This window comes from Emys orbicularis, chromosome 9 (assembly GCF_028017835.1).
Source record: "Emys orbicularis isolate rEmyOrb1 chromosome 9, rEmyOrb1.hap1, whole genome shotgun sequence".
Lineage (NCBI taxonomy): Eukaryota > Metazoa > Chordata > Testudines > Emydidae > Emys > Emys orbicularis.
The window spans coordinates 50,221,550-50,246,581 of NC_088691.1; the positions used below are offsets into that span (position 1 = coordinate 50,221,550).

At 49.2% G+C, this 25,032-nt stretch overlaps 1 protein-coding gene across 1 annotated transcript; it reads left to right on the forward strand.

The window, feature by feature from the left end:
• The first annotated feature begins 14,013 nt into the window (after window positions 1–14,013).
• Window positions 14,014–24,129, forward strand: GAL3ST2 (galactose-3-O-sulfotransferase 2). The gene is made up of 3 exons (XM_065411394.1): window positions 14,014–14,025; window positions 21,544–21,792; window positions 23,305–24,129. Exons 1-3 carry the CDS (start codon window positions 14,014–14,016, stop codon window positions 24,127–24,129), a joined length of 1,086 nt encoding a protein of 361 aa, XP_065267466.1.
• The last annotated feature ends 903 nt before the right edge of the window (window positions 24,130–25,032 follow it).

The window sequence follows — 25,032 nt, forward strand, 5'->3', positions numbered from 1 at the left end:
ATGGCAATGTTTTGCCATCAATTCCAGTTGGTCATGCAGTCCATATGAAGGAAACCTATGACAACATGAAACAACTTTTGAGGTGCATAAACTATGACCAACATCAGTGGCAGCTTTGTGGCGATTTGAAGGTTGTTGCTCTCTTGCTTGGTCTGCAGACTGGATACACAAAGTACTGCTGTTTTCTCTGCGAATGGGATAGTCGTGCAAGAGATTCCCACTACATCAAGAAAGATTGGCCACTCCGACAGTCATTGGAGCCTGGGAGGAAAAGTGTTCAGCATCCACCACTTGTTGAATCAAGGAAGATTTTGTTACCACCCTTACACATCAAGCTGGGTCTGATGAAGAACTTTGTCAAGGCCATTGATAAAACACAAGCAGCTTTCAAGTACCTCCGTGGAAAATTTCCAAGGTTAAGTGAAGCTAAGATAAAGGAAGGTGTCTTTGTTGGTCCTCAGATTCGTGAACTTCTTCGAGATGATGCATTTGACCATGCACTGCGTGGCAAGGAAAAGACGGCATAGAAAGCCTTCCAGTTAGTGGCAATAAATTTTCTCGGAAACAACAAGGCAGACAACTACAGGTTGTTGGTGGAAAACCTCCTCAAGGCATACAAAAGCCTTGGTTGCAACATGTCACTAAAGATACATTTTTTTGCACTCTCATCTAGATTTTTTTCCATCGAACTGCGGAGCAGTGAGCGACGAGCACGGCGAGCGATTTCACCAGGACATTGCAACAATGGAGAAACGCTATCAGTGCAAATGGAGCCCATCAATGCTTGCAGACTATTGCTGGACAGTGACAAGAGATGCTCCATTTAATGAATACAAGAGACAAGCCAAGAAGCGCCGAGTAGACACTGAATAGGACTAAACTATGTACATAATAGTTTTTTGCCTTTTGTTTCATAATAAATTTTATTTATATAACCCTTTGGCTGATTTTTAAAGTGTTACATAAACAGGACAGGTGAAATATTATCCTGTAAAGCAACCATAAACACATGAAAAGACCTAGGTTTACAATTTATGATTAAAACTCTACTATCTACACAATATACATAGACATAAAATGTAAAAACTTAAATATCTTAGAAACAGTAGCCAATCAGTTGTTTTAATTGTCATATTTGAATTCAGCACATCAAAATACATAATAAATAGCACATTTTATCTCTGAAGCAGACGACTTCTCAAAAATTGTAGACCAGTGTAATTGGATACATGGTATTCATCAGGCTTCATATTTAATGGCAGTGAAGTTTACTGGGAAATTCATTGCTCAACACACAGCATCCTCGGGGGTCCTTGTTACCACACTAGCCTGTGCTACAGAGTTCAGGGGGACCCCAGCTTCCCAAGGAGCTGGCCACAGAGGGGCCCAGTTCAAAGAGTGCTGTGGCTACAAGGGTCCCTTGCCTCACAGACTCCACCCCACTCAGGGCCAGTGGCAGGGCTAGTGTGTTGTTCACAGTTGATGCTCTACAGCTGCCTGTTGTGGAGTGTGGACAGCATCCTAGTGGAGTCCCCTGTGGAATCAGGATACTGCATCCTTTGGCACAGCCCTTTATCATAAAAATGCAGCCTCTGCTCATTGCACAGAGGAAGTACCACTCACTCTCTCCTGAAGTTGGGGGCTGACGTTCTATCCTTCTCCATCCCCCTTTCTCCCGAGACAGCCTGGGCAGCTATCTATTGTCCCTCTATGCTCCTCCACAGCCTCCTGCCCCTAACTGCCTCCTACATTCCCTGGGCCCTCTTCCCATATTTCCTTCCCTTTTCCCCAGTCTGCCTCCTTCTCCTTCCACATTCACCAGACTCCTTACAACTTCCTCTCCAGCTCCCCAGTGCACTCTCCTGTCTCTCCCCCAGCTCCTCCCCATTCTCCTGTCCCCAGCTTGCCCCTCACAGGGCCACCATGAGGCTGGTAGGAGCTGGAGATACTGTAAAGTATTCTCTGTTGAGAGTCTGACTGTGGGACACGCTACTAGAGGAGAGGAGGCCTGGCCATCTTTAGAACATGCTGAACACCCATCTGTTTGCCACCGTCTCCCCCCATAAGGAAAGACAAGGCATTCTTAATGCTCACGTACAGACAAAATGAGGCAAATAAATGTTTCCAGGGATTTAGGAGGCTCTCCTGTAATACCCTCCATGAACAATGCTATGTGAATCTCAGTGGCTGTATTTAAGGGCTTAGATCCTCAGGTGCAGGGCCGTCCTTAGGCATACCGCAGCATACACAGATGTGTAGGGCACCTGAAAATTTGGGGCACCCCTGGGTCTTAGCGCGGCTCCTGGCAATAAAGCACTGTCTATACTGGCACTTTTCAGCACTGAAACTTTTGTCGCTCAGGGGGTGTTTTTTCACACTTCTGAATGACTAAAGTTTTAGCGCTGAAAGTGGCAGTGTAGACACAGCCTCAGTTTCTGAATTTACTGACAAAAACAAGTGTGCATTACTGTAATATTTACTCAGAACATGTTAGTCTACAGGACCTTAGTTTAAAATTTGCTTTAAAAATATTTTATTAGTGTGTTGCTGAAGATTATAAAATCACATCTCTAAAAAAACCCTTGCATAGATTTTTAGATCAAAGTCTGAGTATTCATCTTTAGCCTTAAATGCTTGGATCTTCAGACATATAGTTTTTTAAAGTAATCCTTCAAAAGACCACCCTTATCTAAAATACACATGCGAGCCCGGGCTGCCGTCAGCCATAGGGGTGTTACCCCTTTCTTTCAACCCAAAGCTCTTGGTAACTTTTCCTCTGTGCAAGGTGGTGTCAGGAAATAAATCAGGGAAGACATGGCCATCCAACCCATAGATGGCTGGCACAAACAGGACAACATGAGTGCTTTCACTTAAAGCTAAACTTTACTTAGTCTCAAGCACTTACACACGTCCGCAACAGGTTAATAAAACACCCCCAACCCTTGATAATTACCAAAGCAGAGTATGGCTTTCAAGTGGCACAGCTGCAGCCTGTCTGCCGGTGGGGAACACAAGTTGCATCCAGAGGGAGAGTCCAGTACCGAAGAGTCCCACTACCTCAAACTTTCCCCCCTTATTTTATACATTAGTAACACAATGACATGTCCCTTAAAGAAAACTTACGCAAGCAGTTTCAATGGTCAAGCAGGAGGTTTTCTTCTGATTATTGATTAACCGGGTGTGTTTTTTTCCCAGAGTTTGCAGCCTTGAGACACTGTTAGACACATTCCTGAGGGCACATCCTGCTCTTCTAAAATGCATGTATCAACAACTTCAACACAATTCTTATCAGGAAAGACATGGGGTCAAGCTGCCCTTTCTGTGGCACCCAACCCCCCCCCTCCCCCCTTCCTTGGATAAGCTAAGCCTGCTGACTTGGCTGCTTTTAGCAATAAGCAATAGTGGGTTCAGGCCCTTTACTGGTTTGCTGACATTTCCTGGTACAGGGGCACCAGTTTAATAATATTGCATAGGGTCCCATAAATCCTAAGGATGGCCCTGATAAGGTGACAAGCCTACTTATAAACTACAGAAGGTAAATAGAGAGCCAGATGGTGCTAAGCAAAAGGTAAATATTTGGTTCATTGTCTTTGAAAATGTACCTGTTAATGAGATATAGCGAATTTAACCTTGCAGCTCAAGAGTGGCAGAAACTGGGTCTGTTATGGCCAGCAATGATCTCTGCAACAGTTACGTGGAGTAAGACATCATGTGCATATACATTAATCTTACAGGTTTCTGTGTAAACTAGGAGAAGACCAAGTCTATTCTTGTTCTTCAGGATTTTTTCACCAATCCTGTAAGGCACATTCCTTTTACCAAGGGGGCCGATTTTCATAGAAATATATGTTGGGATTCTTGCCACGTTAGATTCCTTCAAAGGTGGGATCTCCTACAGTCTTTATCACCTCCAGCAAGCAGCGCTGGCCCATGCACCCAGCTGGCCCATTAATCAGCTCGCCAGTGTAATACTGTCATTGACAAGCTCCAAATTTGCTTCCTGCAGATAATCTCTAATAGTCATTGAAAACTGGAGGTTCTTATGAACTTTCCTGCCTCTAAACTTGTTGGTTCAGATCTTCACTTTCTGGAGCAGGACCTGCGCAGTCGGGTGGGCAAAGATGGGCATTATACCATCTCTGCTTCCCTCCTCTTGGCCAGTTAAAGTAGCCTCAGGTCTGCTTTCATCCATGCTGGTGGCAGTGACCCCTTTGGAAGGTGAAATATTTAGTCAAACTCTTGAGACAGGAATTGGGGAATTTGAAAGACAATAGTCTTGGAGGAAATGTCTATTCCTTGAAAATTCATGTTAAACCTACTCAAGACTCAAACTCAATCACCACCACTAAGGCATTCTAGTAACCAGACCAGCATATAATTTTTAACCAAGGGTGGACCGTGGGGTCAGATTGTGAGCGAGATTGGCACGGCTCTGCCATTGAGCTGTGCTGATTTACACCAGTGATGGGTCTGGCCACATTACATGTGCTGTCTGTAGAGTACTGCCTCTGCAACAAACAGGGCCTTTGGTATAAAAGCACTGGTTGAACTGAGAATCTGTGAAATGTCATGAGGAAGAGAAAAAGTGACTCACTCATTGTCATGATAGAAACAAACAGACAGATTATAACATTGCTTTGCCTGGGTGTTACAGAGACATAACAGCTCAATATCACATAATGCAGAGCTGTGAAAAGCCTGTGATAGTGCAATGACAAGAAGCCACCCTGCTTTGCTTTTTAGTTGTTGTCTCTTCTTTCCAGAGCAGATTTTTTGTTTTCTCCACTCACTCCCACCTCCCTTTTTCTCACCCTGTGAGACTTAAGGTTTAAAATTCTGTTTTGTGGCCTTTTTAAAAGATATCAATGCCTGGTGCAGGGTATATACAGAAATAGCTTCTCACGCTGACTGTTCTTTCCAATTAAGTGTAAACATGAAGCCCTTAGAGAAGGGTGAGGAGCAAACCTGGCTGGCAGAGATCCACCACAGACTTCGGGGCTGCAGGAATTTTGCACAGATTTGCAAGGCTAATGGTGCATGCAGTGAGCAGTGCTTTTCTGCCTGTGTCTGATTGTAGAGCTCAGTGGCAGAATGGATGTACAGCTTGCCCTGGGCTAGGAAGAGAGAGGAAGGAATTGCTAGAGGATTACGATTCAGCAATTCAACCCCCAGTTTTATCTTCCTAATACAAGTTTTTGTCAAGACTCACAGTTTTGGGTGTGTCTTTGGGTCTCTGAATACACCGCCGGTTTTGGGTCTCTGAATACACCGCCCTTCGCTCACAGGATAGAATACTTCTTGCTGCATGCACCATCTGAGGTAACTAAAGCTGTTACTGAAGGTTATAATGCAATTATTCCTGTGACAGACTTAAAAAGTGGACTCATGGAAAAGTGCATGGGGACGGCCACAACTCTGAAAGAAGGGATAATTCTTGTGCATTAACCCAGAATATATCAATGAAAAGAATAAAGTCCAGGATTTCTTGAGTCATGGTCTGTAACAGTCTCCAAACAAATAAGCAACAAATTAGAAACATCCATGTACAACTCTTCTGCCAGGTGTGGGCAGCAAAAAGGTACAGGTTCAAATATCTAAGGGATCCTCTTGAAATCAACAAACAGCACCTGCTTCAGTCCCAGCCCAGAAACCTGGGAAAACTAAATATCTTCCCTGGGCATCCTTAACCCTCTCACAAGCACGGAATCTGTATATGTATTAAGCGACACAGCATGAATGTGGGAAAACACAGCAACAATACATCAAGAATATGATGATATGAATAATAAGTAGAACACCCATCCCCACAGTATCTAGGGCAGTACTCATTTGACTCAGTTTCCTCACCTGTTGGTGTGAACGGCTGAGGAACAAATGTCCCTTGAACATGTCACTTTTCCCTTTCCTCCTCTGTTGCCCCCTACTCACGGTTTGTTCTCAAAGGGTAGCAAAGTCCCAGAGTCCAGGAGTGAGCTCAGGTAGGCCTGGCTCCAGCCCCTCGGGGAAGTGCCACTGGTTTCCACGAAGAGACACCTGGCTGCTACTGCTGCATCATCTTTCATCTCTGTGGTAACTCTTGCTGTCCCCCCGTTCACTCCGCTGTTGTTGCCCTCTGAAACTGCAGTGAAGAACCGCTATAGCATCACTTCTCACATTGATGCTGTCCCTGCCCCCCCTCACCAGGGTCTGGGGCCAGTCCAGAGGCTCCACCACTTAGGGTGACCAGACGTCCCGATTTTATCGGGACTGTCCCGATATTTGCTTATTTGTCCCGCGTCCCGACCTACCTTTGGTTGGGACGCGAATTGTCCCGATATTTTACCTCCGTTCACAGGCGGAGCGCGCTCGCGCCCCTCCGCCCCGACTCCGCCCCCTCCTTCCCCCATTGGATCCCTCCCCAAATCCTCGCCCTGGACCCGCCTCCAGCCCTGCCCCTCACTGCCCCATTGGATCCCTCCCCAAATCCCCACCCTGGCCCTACCTCTTCCCCAAGCACCCCGCATTCCTCCTCCTCCCCCCTCCCTCCCAGGCTTGCGCTGATCAGCTGTATGGCAGCGCAAGCGCTGGGGGGGAGGTGGAGACTCCGGCGGCCATTTTTTTTGTTTTTTTTTGTTTTTGCCCCCCCCGCCCCGCGTCCCGATATTTCACCTGTGTGATCTGGTCACCCTACCACCACTTAACCCCGATGTTGTGAGTTCAGCTCTAGTGGGCTGGCTAAGGTGATCCTTTCCAGAGGTCACTCAGCTCTGGCCTTGCACTCTATGCCTTTATGTCAGCGGGCTGCTGGAAACTTAGTGGGGCTCTCTCCCAGTACCAAAAGAAAGGGGAAGGGATGAATAACAATCAAGATCCTGAGACTGACAGTCTCCAGGGCCAATTCGGAGAGGCCAACGTTCCAGGTCAGCACAATTGACATGGCAGGTAGACCAATGAGGAAGTCAGGAGCCCAGGGCCTGTCCTATGTGTGAGTGGGAGCTGACTGAGCCAGAGTAGGGCAGAGCTAAGGGGAGAGCAGCAGCCAGGGCTGAGCTGGGGGCAGAGCAGCAGCACTGAGCCAGAGGAGGTGGAGCTGGAGCAGACCAGGGCCCAGAGCCAGGAGCTGGTGCAGCACAGACCAGCCGTGCTGACGGGGAGCTAGGGTTGAGCTACAGCGGGAGCTGCGGGCCCAGAGCTGGGGAGCAGACACCGGCTGTGCCACAAGTAACACCGGAGCCGAGCATGGCTAGCAGCTGCAGAGAGTGAGGGGGGCCCTTGGCAGAGGGCTCAGCACAGGGAGAAGTCGCTGGACAAGAGGCCTTGCAGGCTGGCAGGGCTGGCTCCAGGCACCAGCGAAGGAAGCAGGTGCTTGGGGCGGCCAATGGAAAGGGGCGGCATGTCTGGGTCTTCGGCGGCAATTCGGCCCCTCAGTCCCTCTCTTCCTCTTTGAGCTACCGCCGAATTGCCACCAAAGAATGAAGCGGCGTGATTGAGCTGCCGCCGATCGGCTTTATCTTTTTTTTTTTTCCTCGCTTCGCCACTTGGGGTGGCAAAACAGCTGGAGCCAGCCCTGCAGGCTGGACTCAGAGGGGGGACGTGATCCCAATAAGAGGGGAGACACTGGGGAGAGGGGTCACTGCCACCTAGCGCCTGAGGGTGTCTGACCACCGCCAGAACGGGGTCTGACTCATGGTGTCACTGCAGCATAGCCGGGGTCTGGGGGGAGGCCTGGGATGGGTGAGGAACAGACTGTGACCTTCCCTTACGTCCAGAGATGGCTGGTTGTGGTGTCCCCGCAGGCGGGGTCCTTGTTTACTTTAACCCAGTGGTTCTCAACCATGGGTACGCGTAACCCTTGGGGTATGCAGAGGTCTTCCAGTGGGTACTCAACTCATCTAGATCGGTGTTTCTCAATCTGGGATTGCGACCCTGAGTGGGGGTCACAGGACAGGTTTAGGGGTGTCACAAGTGCAGGGTTGGCCATAGGGGGTGGCAAGCAGGCAGGGCCGGCTTTAGCAAGAGCGGGGCCCGCTTCCTGGGGGCGGGGCTTGCTGCAAGCCCCGCCCCCAGGAATCGAGCCGTGCTCCGGCCGGGGTTGCCGGGCTTGGGTCCGGCCCGGAGCCGCGCCGCGGGGGCCGGGCCGGGCCGGAGCTGCGCCGCGGGGGCCAGGCCAGGCCGGACCCGAGCCGCGCCGCGGGGGCCACACTGGGCCGGAGCCGCGCCGGACCCGAGCCAAGCCGCGGGACCCGAGCCGCGCCGCGGGGGCCGGGCCGGAGCCAAGCCGGGCCAGAGCCGCTGGGGCCAGTGTGCTCGGCCGGAACTGGGGCCGGACTGGACCGCGCCTCCCCGGAGCCCTTCTCGCGCCCCCCGCCCCCCCAGCTTACCTGGTGCTGCCTGCCCGCCCCTGCTTCTTTTCAGACTTCCCGCGAACCTCTGATTCGCGGGAAGCAGGGGAGGGGGAGGAGCAGGGGGCGGAGCGTTCAGGGGAGGGGAGGAGGGGGAAGTGAGCTGAGGGCTGGGTGGAGAGCTGCGGCGCGGGGCCCTCTTAGCGCGGGGCCCAATATCAGCCTAAAGCCGGCCCTGCAAGCAGGGCAGTTACCCCGGTCCACATGCCACAGAGTCTCCACAAAGCTAAGTTACCTGCTTCAGCCCTGGGCAGCAGGGCTTGGGCTTCAGACAAGGCTCACAAGTGAAAAACAGGCTCAAGTATCATACTGACATGTTAGTACAATATTTATATTCCAATTGATTTATCTGATAATTATATGCTAAAATGAGGCAGTAGCAATGTTTCAGTATTAGTGTGTTGTGACACTTTTGTATTTTTATGTCTGATTTTGTAAGCAAGTGGTTTTAAGTGAGGTGAAACTTGGGGTAAGCAAGACAAATCAGACTCCAGAAAGGGGTACAGTAGTTTGGGAAGGTTGAGAGCCACTGCTTTAACATTTCCCATTTTTTCCTTATTTTTTTCACTGTTTCTTGCTGTGGAGGGCACAAAGAGTGATTTGGGAGGTGAAATCCACCCTTCACCAAGGGCCAAGGTGCAGGGTTTGTTGCACAGCACTCTTCCCACAGCTGCTGCTCCAGCCAATGGTGTGGAATAACAGCCACAGTCTCACTGTAGCAGTTGGGCAAGTCACTGGTGTTACGGGTTGGATCACAGAAACTCCCTTGGGAGCTGCCACCCGATGTGCCAAGACTACTTCTACCCGGGGCGGCTCCAGGCACCAGCGCACCAAGCACGTGCCTGGGGTGGCAAGCCGTGGGGAGCGGTGTGCCAGTCGCCGTGAGGGCAGCAGTCAGGCTGCCTTCAGTGTCATGCCTGCAGGAGGTCCGCTGGTCCCGCGGCTTCGGCGGCAATTTGGCGGTGGGTACGCCGAAGGTGCGGGACCAGCAGACCTCCCGCAGGCATGACGCCAAATCCGCGTTACCAGCGGACCGCCTGCAGGCATGCTGTCAAAAGCTGCCTGACTGCCGTGCTTGGGGCTGCAAAATACATAGAGCCGCCCCTGCTTCTACCCCCGCCTTCCCTGCCAGCTTGAGACCCCAGCACCCTGTTTTGCTGAGCCAGACACTCCCGTCTGCTCCAACACAAACCCAGGGTCTGAATTACTTGCCCCAATGCTGCAGGTTTACCTGAAAGCAGCTAACAGAAGTGCTCCTGTCTTTAACACACAGATGCCCAACTCCCAATGGGGTCTAAACCCAAATAAATCCGTTTTACCCTGTATAAAGCTTATGCAGGGTAAACTCATAAATTGTTTGCCCTTTATAACACTGATAGAGAGATATGCACGGCTGTTTGCTCCCCCAGGTATTAATACATACTCTGGGTCAATTAATAAGTAAAAAGTGATTTTATTAAATACAGAAAGTAGGATTTAAGTGGTTCCAAGTAGTAACAGACAGACATAGATTTGCGCATTTTATTTTATTTTGCTTGGTGACTTACTTTGTTCTAATCAAACTGAATACAGATAATCTCACCCTCAGAGATGCTTCAGTAAGTTTTTTCCTCAGACTGGACACCTTCCAGGCCTGGGCACAATTCTTTCCCCTGGTACAGCTCTTGTTCCAGCTCAGGTGGTAGCTAGGGGATTCTTCATGATGGCTCCTCTCCTCCCTTTGTTCTGTTCCACCCCTTTATATATCTTTTGCATAAGGGGGGGTATCCTTTTGTCCCTCTCTGGGTTCCCACTCCCTCCTTCTCAATGGAAAGACACCAGGTTAAAGATGGATTCCAGTTCAGGTGACATGATCGCATGTCACTGCAAGACTTCATTGTCCACTTGCCAGCACACACGTATACAGGAAGACTTACAGGTAAAACACACCCATCTGCAGACAATTGTCCTGGTTAATGGGAGTCATCAAGATTCCAAACCACCATTAATGGCCCACACTTTGCATAATTACAATAGGCCCTCAGAGTTATATTTCATATTTCTAGTTTCAGTTACAAGAGTGGTACATTTATACAAATAGGATGATCACACTCGGTAGATTATAAGCTTTGTAATGATACCTTACAAGAGACCTTTTGCATGAAGCATATTCCAGTTACATTATATTCACTCATTAGCATATTTTTATAAAATTATATAGACTGCAATGTCACAACTGGGTCTTCATAAATGTGGATCTTCATCCCACCACTGGCCTGAATCCTAAGTGACCATGATGAAACTTGGGGTTCAGCCTCCCAGGAATCCTGGGCCCAGCCTTATTGGGGTTACAAGGACCTCGCCACTCGGGAGAGCAGAAGGGGAGTCCTCAAGGTCAGGCAGGCCTCTGGGTAATGGGAGTGGGAGCAAGGACTCAGATCCTTTCACTAGCCCATTCCAACAGAGTAGTGCAGAAGTCAGGAAAGTTCCCCTCAATAGCGGGACCATCCCCTGCTTTCATTTAGCAAAGAGCTGCCTGTAGTGGGAGGCCAATGGCATACAGGTCCTTACCAGCGAGGATTCACTCTTTGGACACAAGTCAGATAAAGGGGAAGGGGAAAAAAACCTTCTACCTTGTGGCAAGATGTTTTTCCCCCAGGTTTCTGGGTGGAAGTTCAGGCTGGTACAGTTTGTTAATTTTAAGAGGAACCCCTAGGTGTTTGAACATGGCCCTTTTTGCTGCCAACATCACCTGGCAGAAGGGTTACATACAAGCAACCCTGCTCCACCCCACCTCTTCCCACTCCACCTCTTCCCCGAAGCCCCCACCCCTGAGCAATGCCGGAAGCCGGCGAGGTGGAGTGGAGTGGGCTGGGGCCAGGTCACTCGCTGCTGCCAGAACCAGGCCCCCCGCTAACTCCCCAGGCCACCCTGGACCCCGTCACCCCCTGAAGCACAAGGCAGGGGTAGGCACCACCATGTTGTGCGACGAACACTTGACAAATTACCGGACTTAGTGACGGACATTGGGGGCAGCGACGGGGGGGGGGAGGTATTATGTCATTCAATCATTCAACCCATAAAATAGCACACATTTTGCCACACTGAAAAAACCCCAGAAACCTAGCTAATAATAATACTAATAATTAATAATAATTTCAACTCATATAATTAATGAAAAATGTGTGTATACTGCATATGAGATTATATGAGAAATGAAAATGAGCTTGCTTTGGGATTTTACAAGGCACTTATATCATTTAAACACGTTTGGTACCCTGTGTAATGATAACACTTCTTGCAAATCACATAAATAGGGAACCCATGATCTCCTTCCCTCACCCCATTGCAAAGGCACAGGGGTTATTGCTGGCTGCCCTAGGGCTGCAGAAAGCCCTATGGGCAAAACATATGGAAAGCAGACAATCAATTTATACAGAGGGCTGAAGGGGACTCCCATAGTGCATTAATTAACACTTAATAAATACATCAAAATTAAATACATTACAGAGATAAGAACCTGTAATGACAGACTTTACTTCATGAGAAGCCCTAGAGAAAGAAGACCCAGAGGGAGTAATGGTAGGGGCAATCCTAGGGAGACCAAAGGGGCTGGTAGAGGGAGCAGACAGAGAACAAGGGTAGAGGCAGAGTCACTGCAGGGCTGACCCAGTCTTCTGCCTCTCCCCTATGGGTGGAAACACTGATCATTATCACTATAGGAGGGAACAGTAGAGTGGAATGCCCAGAAGAATGAATGACTTAAGGACGATTTCCTGAAGGGACCCTTACCCTTGCAGAGCTTTTCTAGCTCCAACATTTACATTTCTACACAGGGTGGTTTGGCTCACAGAAATAAAAAGCTGCACATCTTCCATGTGTTTTTGGACCAATGGAAAAAAACAGGTACAATTCAAGTGACTTTTAAAATTGCCTATGAAACCGAGTTAACAAAATAAATGAGCTTATGAACAACCAGAAAATATACTTCTCAAGTGAAAAAACTATAAATGGACTTCTTTGCAAAGAAATTGTAAGTTTTCTTACAGGAAAAGCCACAAACTGTCTGGAAAGGAAGAGTAGATTGAATTACTTGCCTCAGTGAAATTAAATACCCAGAGAATTGCTGTGCCTGTGATGATGAAGACTGGGGCTTGCTCACCTGTGGCTCCCCCTCCCTGTGCTGTGGAGGCACCACCAGGCAGGTCTGCATCTGCAAGCAGGTGCCCTGCCTCAGGTGCAGCTCCCATTGGCCGCGCAGGCCAATAGACTGGGAGCCTCCCGGTCAGTGGGCTGGGGGGGGGGGGGAGGCAAAGGGGGAGATTGTAGGGAGCTCTGGAGCAGGGGAGGCAGTGGGGGAGGGGAGTTGTCTGGCACAAAGTGGGGGCTCTCTGGAGAGGGGTGACAGGGGCACAGGGGCCGTTGGAGGTCTCTCGGCGGGGGGCAGAGGGTTGTGTGGGTCTCTGTGGGGCAGGGGGGAGTGATGGACGGAGCCAGCCGCAGCTCGGGTCTGCTCTGCGGGGGGGGGGGGGGCGAGGGGTGTTGCTATAGCCCCCTCAGGAAGCCGCCTCTGTACTGTGTATTTTATGTCAGCCCCAGGGTGCCCATCGCTGCTCCTTTCCCCGCCCATGGCTCTATCTGTCTGTCCCCAGAACCCCCGGCTGTGTCTGTGTGTCTCTGACAGGGACAGACTCCTGGGGCTCTCTCTGCCTGTGGCTCCCTCCCCCGCCCTGCTGTGGAGACATGGCCAGGCAGCTCTGGCGCCGGCCCCTGCAGCTCCTATTGGCTGGGGTTCCCGGCCAATGGTCTGGGAGCCAGGTCAGCGCTGGGGCCTCTCCGCAGTACGCAGAGACTCTGGGGATGGGGAGAGCTGCCTGGGGGAGGCGGGGGAGCTGCCCCCAAGGTGAGAGTGCCCCACTTTTTTTTTTTTTTAATAGAATATCAGGCTTGGAAGGGACCACAAGAGGTCATCCAGTCCAACCCCCTGCTCAAAGCCGACCCATGGTGTGGGGCCCCCCAAAGTGCGGGGCCTGGAGCCCAAACATTGGTGGAGCTGGGCCCACCTTTATGAATATTGGTGGAGCATGGGCACCATGGGCCCATATAACTCGCCGCCTATGGCTGTGTACAAAAATATACAGAGGTAATATACAGCCATCAACGGGCAACAATGGCAATTCCCTCCCTCTCCTCCAGTGCCAGGACTGGAGCCTTTCTCTTCACTGTCAGGAAGAAGATGGAGGCATAATTCTCCCACTCTGAGCTATGTGCGTGTGTGTGGCTTCCCCTCAAGATTACAAAAATCATGAGACCCTCACTGATGGTTTTCCCATATCTGCCTCCTGATGCATGAACTCCCAGGGATGGGACGAGGGTTTGCACCTGTCTCTTGTTCTCCTGTGTATCGGCAGTGTCATCTCAAAGCTCCTCTTATCTTATAAAATAAGTTGCACTTGCACCCAGTGGTGCAAGCCACTCCCTTTGTCCCAGCCTGTCCCAGCCTTTTATAAATGTGATTGACTGCTAGAAATAGTGGCACTAACACGAGACACTGGGGGAGCTGGAACGAGAGGGAAGTGTATTTGGCTGGTTTGCAAAGGACACTCATTCAAGCTCACTGTGGTGAAGTTGGAGACAGCATGAAAAGCCTAGGATGCTCTTGGAGGTAAGAAGAAGCAAGGGGCAAAGAAGTCATCATGGGGGTATGATCAAGAAATAGTTTCATAGGAAGCTGTAGTGAACATGTTGGCTAAGCTGTGTAAATAGTTCATATGTCTCTGAGCTCAGCCCTGGCTTGATCCAGGTCCAGACATTAATTGTGAACTGGCTGTTCCTTGCTGGGATCCAGGTGTGGGTGCAAAGCTGGGAAAGCAGCCTTTAAGGAATATTTTAAATTAAATCACAGTGTAATTTTGGCAAGTCTTTGAAGCTGCTGTTTCCTTCCACTTTGATCCAAAGGGTCAAAAGTTTGTCCAAATTCTTTTTATAACATTTGCATATAACATTTGAACTATCAGAATATCAGAGCTTGGTGCTATAGTTTTGGCAGAGAAGGCACTTTCAGCTAGACCCCTGTTTTCAAGTGCTTTTATAGCCCATCGCTCAGTGTTGTGTGGCCTCTCTGGGATTGATCCAGCAATGACTTGAATCTTATACAGCACCCAGCTGGAGGATCCTTTAGTTCATGCTGCAGAAGCTCATAGAAAAGTAGGGCTGGAAGGGAGCTCAAGAGATCATCTAGTCCATTTCTCTGTGCTAGGGTGACCAGATGACAGAGGTCAAATATCGGGACGCGGGGGGGGAACGGGGCAAAAAAAAAAAAAAAAAAAGCGGGCAGCGGAGCAAAATAAAAAAACAAAAAAAACTGCCGGAGCACAGGAAAAACTGAGAACCCACCGGCAGCTCCACACCCCGCCCCCACCAGCTTGCCTCCGCTCCGTCTCCACCTCCCCCCTCGGGAAGGGAGGGGGGCAGCATGCAGAGCCCCCCCCCACGCCAGAGGGACCTGCCAGGGGGCCAGGTGAGTCCCAGGCAGTGCTAACCTTACCTGGAGCGGCTCCCAGGGAGCATCCAGCAGGCAGGTCCTGTCCCTCTGGCTCCTAAGGTCGCTCGGGTTGGGTCGGGGGGGGCGGGGACAGGGGTGGGGGGCTTGCTGCCGGCGCCTACAAGCCCCCCCGCCCCTGCAGCACACAGTGGAGACCTCCTCGCCGTCTCTGTGCGTGCCTGGGGAGTGGGGCTGCAGCACTCTGCAGGCTCCTGCTGGCCGGCAGGCAGGCAGGCGCTGGGAGTTCAGCTGAGCTGCCTCAGGGCCCAGGAAGAAGAGGTGAGCGGCGCCGGCAGTGCCGGCTTGCGTCCTCCACCAGACGGTCCCCCGATATCGGGACAAAGTGCGTCCCGACCAATGTAAGGTCGGGACGCAGGACAAGTCCCCTAAAATCGGGACTGTCCCGATAAAATTGGGACGTCTGGTCACCCTACTCTGTGCTGAGGTAGGATTAAATATACCTAGACCATCCCTATAGGTGTTTGTCTAGCCTGTTCTTAAAAACCTGCAATAACAGGGTTTCCACAGCCTCCCTAGGTAACCTGTTCCACTGCTTAATTATCCTTCTAGTTAGAAAGTTTTTCCTAACAGGTAGCCTAAATCTCCCTTGCTGCAAACTAAGCTGATTACTTAATTGTGAGGCTTCCAAGGTGGCACAAGACCAGGAGTACCCAACCTCTGGGCAAACTGTTAAAAATAATAGAGCACAAACCCCAAACTGGTCATGAGTTCTAAACTTAGATTTCACCAACCAACTGCACCAAGTGCAAACTCCTCAGGTGCATTAACAGCCTTAAACACAGTCACAGACTGCCCTCTTGGATACTCCGGTCTGTCTTGTCACCGTGTCTCTGTGATAGATGGCCCTTAAGGCAAAGAATCACAGCAATATTCAGGTTACTCCCAATCCCAAAAGACTAGTCACTTACCCCAGGTCAATTGCGCCTTAGGTCTCACATCAAGACAATACTTGCAGCAAATCCTATAATAAATTATATGAAGATTAATTAAATAGCAAAAGGAAAATAGAGAGTTATTTATGAGGTTAAAGCAAATGAATATGGATTCACGATCTCTTTCTTATGCCTAGGAAACTCCTTGTCCCCCTAGGGTCTGTCTACACTGCAAAGAAAACCCCACGGCTCGCCTGTACCAGCTGACTCAGCTAGCAGGGCTCAGGCTGTTTAATTGCAGTGTACACTTCACAGGGTCCTAGAGCCCGGGATCATTGCTTCTATATCGTGATGCCAATTTTTCCCAACCTAGTGCTAAAAATTTCCCAAATCTGGTGAAAAATTCCCAGACTCTGGGAATTTTTTACCAGTTTGGGAAATTTTTGACGCTAGCTAGTGCCTCTATATCCTGGGAATTTTTTAGTAAAATGTTTCACCTTGGGAAATTGCAGGGCAAACTGGGAAACTGCAGAGCACATGCTGTTAAAAATTCCCAGATTTTGGGAAATTTCCCAGGATATAGAAGCACTGCCCGGGATCCAGCCCAAGCCCATAAGTCTATACAGCAATGAAACAGCCCTTTAGCCTGAGTCCTGTGAGCCTGAGTCAGCTGGCACGGGCCAGCTGTGGGTTTATCTTTGCAGTTTAGACATACCCCCAGAGTCCAAGCAGCATAGAGATCCTTAGGTCCTTTTGTTGGGGGGTTTCATCCCCCTTCTGCCATGTGCTCTCAGCTGATGGGAAGAGTCCATTCCTGTGATTCATCTTCATGGGGAGGGGAGCAGAACAATGAGCTTTTAGTCCTTTTGTTGACAATTTCACAATCCAGATGTAGGGAGTTTCCAGTTGTAAGATCCACCCAGAGCTGGTCTGGTATTGCTGGGTCTCCTCTTTTGGAAGGGGCGTAACAGTTTCTACAGAAGAGCAGCTCTTCACGCTAATTAATGTCCTCTCTTGTGTGGTGATTCATTTGGTCACAGAGGCTCATGCAAGTCCTCCAGGATTGTCTTGGAGTCTCAGGAATTAAAGAGTATGTTTTGTGATGAAATCTCCAGCAATACGTCGAACCAAAATTACAACCCTACTCATGCTACACCTGCACAAATATTACATTACAGATATTACAAGTGAGCTTAATGTAGGCAGCAACTCACAAGCATTCGATAGAGTCCAGACAAGAAACACTTTCTTATCATTCTAATACCTGTCCTACCAATGCAAACCCCAGGTGAACCAGACAGATTCCAGCTATGTATCTGGCAGTATTCAGCTGAGCCACGGGGACCTTGGCATGAGCTGGTGCCTGCTAGGCCAGTGTCACATTTGTGTCCTACCTTCAGTGGACATGGAGGACAATTGAGCAACAATAATACGTGTAGACAGTGGAGGTCCATAGTGCTGAATGGCCACGATCACAGTCTTCTTTATAACAACTTTTTACATAGTTGAAGACTGTTGTCAGGGTCCCCTCTTCCCCCCGCCCAGTTCTCCCACCCCAGCCTTCTCTTCTCTGGACTAATCATGTCCAGTTCTTTTAACATTTCCTCAATGGTCATGTTTTCTAAACCTCTGATCATTTTTGTAGCTCTTCTCTGGACTCTCGCCATTTGTCCACATTTCTTGGCATAGCTCTGGAGGTCTGGGGTTCAGTAATTGGAAACAATTGAGATGGCCTTTTTGACATTTCTCCTGCTTGTTCTCAGCCCAGAGATGGTCTTGGGTGTTAGGTTTGCCTGAGTTTGGTTATCTCATAAACGACCACAATGAAGAATTTCACCACGTTTTTGTGCTCTGATAGCTCAGTTGGTTTCTATTAAAACTTCAATTTACCATGGTTTGATTCTCAAGCCTTGGGCCTGTTTTGAAGGAGCCTGGTATAAGACAGAAAAATTCTAAGCAGCCTCCAGAGGTATGGAGATCCAAACCTACACACTGCCTTGTAATCATACGTAGTTTGATGCAGTCAGGGCCAATACATTCCTGATGTTACTCCACTGAAGTAAGCAGCGCTACACCAGGGATGGGTCTGGACCCACGTGTTTCAGAATAACAGTCTATTTGATGTGCCTACGCTGAAACGGGAACACAGGAATAACTTGTACCTAAAGTGTAAAGTTTGTCATAGCGATTTGCCAACAACCAGACAAAATTAGTCACATATTATTTGCAACAGGCTGGATCTTCAGTTGGTGTAAGTTAGCACAGTCCCTTTGACACCAGGGGAGACTGTCCAGGTGACTTCAGGAGAGCTGTGTCAGTTTGTACCATTGGAGGATTTGGCCCTATAGTTTAGGTTAGAACGCAGTCTCTCCCCCAGCCAGCCTACTGCCATAAGGTGACTGCCAGAGCTCCGAGGTGAAGTTCTGGGTCGCTGGCAGCTCCACGCACCCGCTCACCCCGTCCCTGCAGGGGAACAAGCCGCAGGATTTTCAGCAGGCACATATGCTCCTCTTGGATCCCTGACCTTGGCTTCAGCAGTTTCCCCAGAGCATTGTGAGGTACTTCCCTCACTCCCCACAGTTCCTGAACAGCAGTGGTTCTCCATCCTGGAGACCAACCTAGAGCTCCCTTACTTCCCATGTGCTACCCAGCTGACTTCAAAGGATTCATTGACTTCAGGCAGTGTGTGTCAGCACTGAATGAGTCCCTTGTGAGCGGGCTTGTGGGGATGATATCCCCTAGCTAAGTTCCCTCTAAGCTGCACAGCTGCACTGCTGCCTATTAAGTGCCATGCAGGCGTTCAGGGCTGTGGCGGGGAGGGATGCCTCTCCCCAAGCCCTGGGCCTGCCACGGAGCCCCTCTCCTGGCCCCAACCCAGCCCGGCCCCGAACCTGCTGGGGCCGGGGGACAGGCGCCCCTCCCCCAGCCTCAACCCAGACCCGGCCCTGCCGTGGCCAGGCGCCCCTCCCTCGGCCCCACCCAGCCCGGCCTGGACCTGTTGTGGCCGGGGGAGAGGCGCCTCTATCCCGCAGCCCAAGTGCTGCTGCAGGGAGAGAGAGCTGCGGGGGAGTCCTCTCTCCCCACCGTAGCCCCGAGGAACCCCACTGCACCCCAACCCCCTCATCCCCAGCCCACCCCAGAACCCGCACCCCCCAGCTGGAGCCCTCACCCCCCTGCACCTCAACCCTCTGCCCCATCCCTGAGCCCCTCATCCCTAGCCCCACCCTAGAGCCCGCACTCCCAGCCGGAGCCCTTACCACCCCGCACTCCAACCCTTTGCCCCAGACCTGAGCCCCCTCCCACACTCCAAACCCCTCAGCCCCACCCATGTGCGGAATGAATTTTGTTATGTGCACCAATATGAAGGTGATGGACACATCACCTCCATATTGGTGCACATAACAAAATTCATTCCGCACATGGGTGGGAAACATTAGAGGGAACATTGCCCTACAGGTTCAGCTGGGCTGAGAAAAAGGGGCATCTGGGCAGGTTCACTGATCAAATGGGAGGGGAGGCGATGGAGCTGGTCTTCTCTCCAAAGACAGAAAAAAATTATGACATGTATAGAGGGTGTGGAAGGGCAAAATAAACCAAGTGGCAGGGACACAGCCCTTGTGAGCATAGTTACTGGGTGGAGGAGCTGCCCTTGTTGTCGAGGGTTGTGGGTGCAGCTGCAGAGATCAAAGGTCTGTCATCTCCATTTTGGAAGGTGGAATTCTAATCAGCTTTCCATTGCCAAATGTTGTGATTTGATCATGAGTGTTTTTCTTAAAGCCCCAGCTCCTGGGGTCATGCTTACCTGAGATGCTCTGCTTTCTTTTGTAAAAAAGGAAGTTTTGCATCCTGGGGGTTGCAGAGAAAAGCTTGAAAACGTGAAGCGAGAGAACTCTATGGCTCAGGACCCAGTAAGCAAAGAAAAATAACCAACGTTTAGTATTTTTCATAAATACCTCTTGATTTTTAAGCCAATCGCATGATTTTTGGGGCTTGACTCTGTATTTTTGAGTGCTCTGGGCTGGCACTTCTGTAGCCTGCATGGGCAGGTCAGAGAGCAGCTGGCTGCAGCTTATTACAGCAGGCTCTAGTTGCTGTTGTGTTCGAGTTATGTGAGGTTTAAATTAAAAGAATGTAACTGTTAAAACACAAGTGCTCCTGCTTTACTGCAGAGAACAAGAGTTATCACCAGGGCAGGAGAGGCAGATGCTGATCGCCGTACTTACGCTATCTAACAACATGGAGAAGCCAGAAAGGAGGCAGCTGTAACAGCCATTAAGGGATTGTCTGCACAAACATTTAGCTTGTGACAAGCTGGGCTGTAAATCTACCCCTCTCTGGCCTTCCATGCACTAACTGGCCGTGTGGACCCTGCTGACGTGAACTAGCAGTTCCCTAGTGCACTTCAATCAACTCCCTTTTCAAAGTGGGGTAGCTCCTCTGATTGCCAGACACTGGGAATGGACGACAGGGGATGAATCACTGGAAATTGTCCTGTTCTATTCAGTCCATCTGAAGCACCTGGCACTGGCCACTGGCGGAGACAGGACACTGGGCTAATGAACCATTGCGCTGACCGACTCTGGCTGTTCTTATCAGATTGCACAATGGAACTTTAATGTGTGTCAGCAGGGTCCACACAGACAGTTGCATGCAGCAGGCTAGGGGGACAGATTTACACCCAGCTTGCCACAAACGAAATGTTTATGTAGACAAGCCCTCAATTACAAAGAGTGGCCGGAAATTTGGTGTGGTTCGAATTGGGAGGACATTACATTTTATTTTGGACTCACTGGATCTCTGTTTCTTTTGCAGGCATTCCAGACTCCTGGGGTTTGTTACTCTTTGGCTGGGAGTCATTTTTCTAGCTGGGTTCTTCCATATGAATGTAAACATCACCTCGTAAGTCCACTTTCTACTGTGATAGAACGAGTAAGGAGAACTTGCCATGTGCCCTGTCTGTGCAGGGGCAGCAAGATGATCCATCATATCTTATATTTTTGGATTGCTAAATGTAGCCCTCAGCAGAGACTAGGGCTAGGATTTTCAAGTCTGGGGCCCTGAAGTTGGGCTCCTAAATCTATATCTAGCACCTAAATAAGTGATCTATCAACAGTGTAGAGCGCCCAGCAGCTGGGAGTAGCTGCAACAATACTAACACAGCAAGGGGAGTGAGCAGGAGAAGCCAGAGCCCCTCCCAACCCCCTCAGTAACAAATAAGCTGATTATTGTGTGGAGCTGAAAGAGCCATGCAGACTGGCATTCGGAGCTAATGAGGGCAGAAGAGGGGTGTGGCTCATCTGTGGTTTCTAGAACTACAGACAAAGTGCTGGATCTTTAGCTGGTGTCAATTGTCATAGCCCCATTGACTGCAAGGGAGCTATGCCGATTTACACCAGCTGGGGATCTGGTCTTCAATAGAGCTATGGCCAATTTACACCAGTAGGGGATGTGGTCCATTGACTTCAATGAGGCTATGCTGATTTATGCCACCTGGGGAATGGATCCATTGAGTTCAATGGAGTGATGCTGATTTATGCCAGGTGTGGAGCTGGCCCCAGTTATCCTAAGGAAAGGTAGTTCAGGTTAAACTTTGGTGGCTCTTTGGAAAAGTAAAGTGAGGGGGGCAGGAGGTAGGAAATGGCAGGGGAAAGCAGCACTGTCAGGTGGAAGAAATGGATTACAACACTAGAGAAAACATTTCCCATGTGCTTTAAGTTCATACAGAGTGTGGGGGTTTTCCACCAAGCACCTGAGACCCAGTCACCCCCAGACGAACGTGATGTTTCTCAAGACCCACAAAACTGCCAGCAGCACCGTCATGAACATCCTATTCCGGTTTGCAGAGAAGCACAATCTGACCTTAGCCCTTCCTGCTGGCCAGAACTACCACCTGGGCTATCCTCATCGCTTCATGGCCCAGTTTGTAGAGGGATTTAAAACCATGGGACAAAGCTACAACATCATGTGCAACCACATGAGGTTTAACCTCACAGAGGTGAGATCCTGGAAAGTAGCAGTTGGGTATGCATCCTGTGAAATGACTGTGGTGCCGTTATTATCAGGGATCCTAGTTTTCCATGATAAAAACCCAAAATTCTCCAATAAAAAAACAGAAATCCATGTTTTTTCCGTGATTAAAATGAAATTCTGAACTTTAGTTACCCTGACCACAATATATATAGGTATCAGTTGAACAGGGTGTTTTATTGATATATTTACAATTTTAAAGCAGGCTTGCAGTCAGAGCCCTGGCCATTCTCCTGATTATCTGAATTTTTTATGATCCGATCTGGCCTTGGTCCCAATTAGATTGGATAATCAGGGTTCCACTGTATATGTTTTTATTTTCTCACAAATGTAAAAACTAAAGATTCTCTGTAAAAATGCAAATTTCACGTTTTTCCGTGGCAAACCGATTTCTAGGATCCCTGGTTATTAGCTAGCACTAAATATCACTCTGCAGAGGCCTTTCCCTTCATGAAGCGCATTGCAATTGGCATGTAAAATGTTTTCTGAGTTAGGAATTAGTACATCTGCCTTCAGTCACAAAGATCACTAGTACTGGGGAATGACCATAGTTAGCTGGCAATCCCTCTAAGAATCTTAGGACTGACAATTATTTATAAAACAAACAAACAAACAAAAAAGACTGGAGTTACCTTGTTTGGCGCAGGGAGGACCCTTTGCTTTGGAAAATAGAGAGTCAACTTCTAGGCCTGGCCATGATCTCTCTGTCTTTCTCTCTCTTCTTGATGGAGTAACTGGGGGTGAAATCCACTCCATGCTCATAAATCCCAAGCATTCAGACTCTATGTGGAGGGCACAAGGAGCGATTTGGGAGATGAAATCCACCCTTCACCAAGGGCCAGGGTGCAGGGTTTGTTGCACAGCCCTCTTCCCACAGCTGCTGATCCAGCCAATGGTCTGGAATAACAGCCACAGTCTCACTGTAGCAGTTGGGTCTTCATAAATGTGGATCTTCACCCCACCACTGGCCTGAACCCAATGTGTCCTTCAGCATCAGCCAAGTGGGGCTGGCCTTGAGCCCACATCCATGGTGTTTAGGGGTGCACAGGTACCCAGAGTACCATATCCCTCTGTGATTGTTCAGCCAGAAAACCCCTCATGCAGCCCAGCATAACATGCCAAACTATTCACTCAGCCCTAACAGGAATGAGAAAACTCCACTTCCATATGCTTACTATAGTGAGTGGCCAAGGGCCATGTGTGCTGGTTTAGCTATACCAGTACAGCAGTGATGGCAAGCCTTCCTAGCATAGAGAGAGAACTGGACCAGTTGCCTACAACCTTTCAGTACAGTGCTTGTACTTAGACTTTCCCACCGTGACTATGTTTTAACCCCCTGCAAATGATCTACACTATGCTTGTTCTTATAGCCTGTTTACCCTTAAAATCAAGTAGGAGCCATTTTTGTACCACAAAACCTCTCCTGTGCATAAGCAAGAGATACATTAATGGCCACATTGTGCTGTCTCCTTATAAACAGGTCCGAAAAGTAATGCCAAACACCACCACCCACTTTTCCATCCTGAGAAACCCAGTTTCACTGATGGAGTCCTCCTATGCCTATAATAAATTTTTTACACCAGCATTTAGAAGGTCAAAGGATGTGAATGAGTTTCTGGCATCTCCATGGACATATTACAATATGAGTGAATACACAAATAATGTTCATGCAAGGAACTACATGTGGTTTGACTTTGGCTATGATAACAACGCAATGGACACTGAGGACTATGTTCAGCGTGTCATAGCGGAGATTGAACAGGCTTTTCAGCTGATGCTGCTAACCGATTACTTTGATGAGTCCATGGTCCTGCTGAAGGACACTTTGGGCTGGGAGCTGGATGATGTGGTTTACTTCAAGCTGAATTCCCGAAGCCAGGACACTATCGAAAGCATGACCCCTGAGAGCAAGGAAAAGGTAAAAGAATGGTGCTCATTGGACTGGAAGCTCTACCAACACTTCAACAGGACCTTCTGGAGGAGAATTCAGGAGACAATAGGGCTAGAAAAATTGGATCAGGAGGTGAATCTCTTGAGAATGAGACAAAAGGAACTTATGGAGCTGTGTCTCTTGGACCCAGTGCCGATAGATAAGACCAAGATCAAAGACAAAAAACTTCAGCCCTTCCAATCAGGGCGTGCAAATATTGTGGGCTATAATCTTAAAGAAGACATGGCTAATGAGACTCTGAGAACCTGCCTGAGATTGATCACACCTGAGCTTCAGTATATGTCATATCTGTATGCTCGTCAGTTTCCAGAGAAGAAGAGGAAGAGCACAGCCTTTTCCTTGTGGCGGAGGTGATAGTGTTGGTGGATTGTTAATATCACTCACAGAGCAATAATGCTTATAACATTCCTATCACCTTGTTCATGTACCTCCCAGAGATGTGTGTTTACATTTTTGTGGCCCAGTGGAGTTAACCCATGAAATTTCCTTACAGAGATTTCAGATCCGTGAGTGGGGTGGGGAGACAGAGCGTGTGTGGCAGGAACACAGCACTCCCCAGCTGACTCCATCTGGCATATGGGACAAAGAGTCCTGTGGCACCTTATAGACTAACACGGCTACTCCTCTGATATCTGGCATATGGTTCCCTGGACGTCTTTGCTTGCTCCAGCCTACACCAGGGGCTGGGCTGGAGTGAAGTTGGCTAAAGAACCAGGGAGCTGTGATTTGTTCCCTGACCGCCTACTATCTCTGCTGCACCGAGCAGATACCGGCCTTTCCTCTGTGGGTGAAATACTAATTTAAATCACAGCATCAGGTTTAGTACAAATGCCTGCATTGATCTTGTTGTAAATGGAAAATGCTGCAGAGAAGTGACTCTGCAGGAAATTCCCCTTTCCCATACTAGGCTAACGCAGGGATTGCCAGTGCAGTACAGGTCAGTTTCATGCATGCAGACATTGCAAAGACTGACAGCATGCTTAACAGGCCTGAGAGAAAGCTTTATATTTCAGTTTATTTGATTGTACTTTATATCACAAGTCAGTGGAACTGAGCTCACAGGATGTAACATGCTGGTTGTTGGAAACACAGGAACAGATTCCTGAGATACAACATCCCTTTGAGTCTGGAATATATTAGCCCTCTGCTCTAAGAGAAGTCAGACAGAACTCGCCAGCCATGCCCCTCTGTCCTGGCTATTCGACAGGAAGTGGAATGGTCAATCAGAATGAGACACAGGCTTCAGAACTCCCACTA

Coding starts and splice junctions, on each gene's coding strand:
- GAL3ST2 (XM_065411394.1), top strand. Junction 21,793..23,304: donor TGAGGTTTAACCTCACAGAG/GTGAGATCCTGG, acceptor CCTTATAAACAG/GTCCGAAAAGTAATGCCAAA.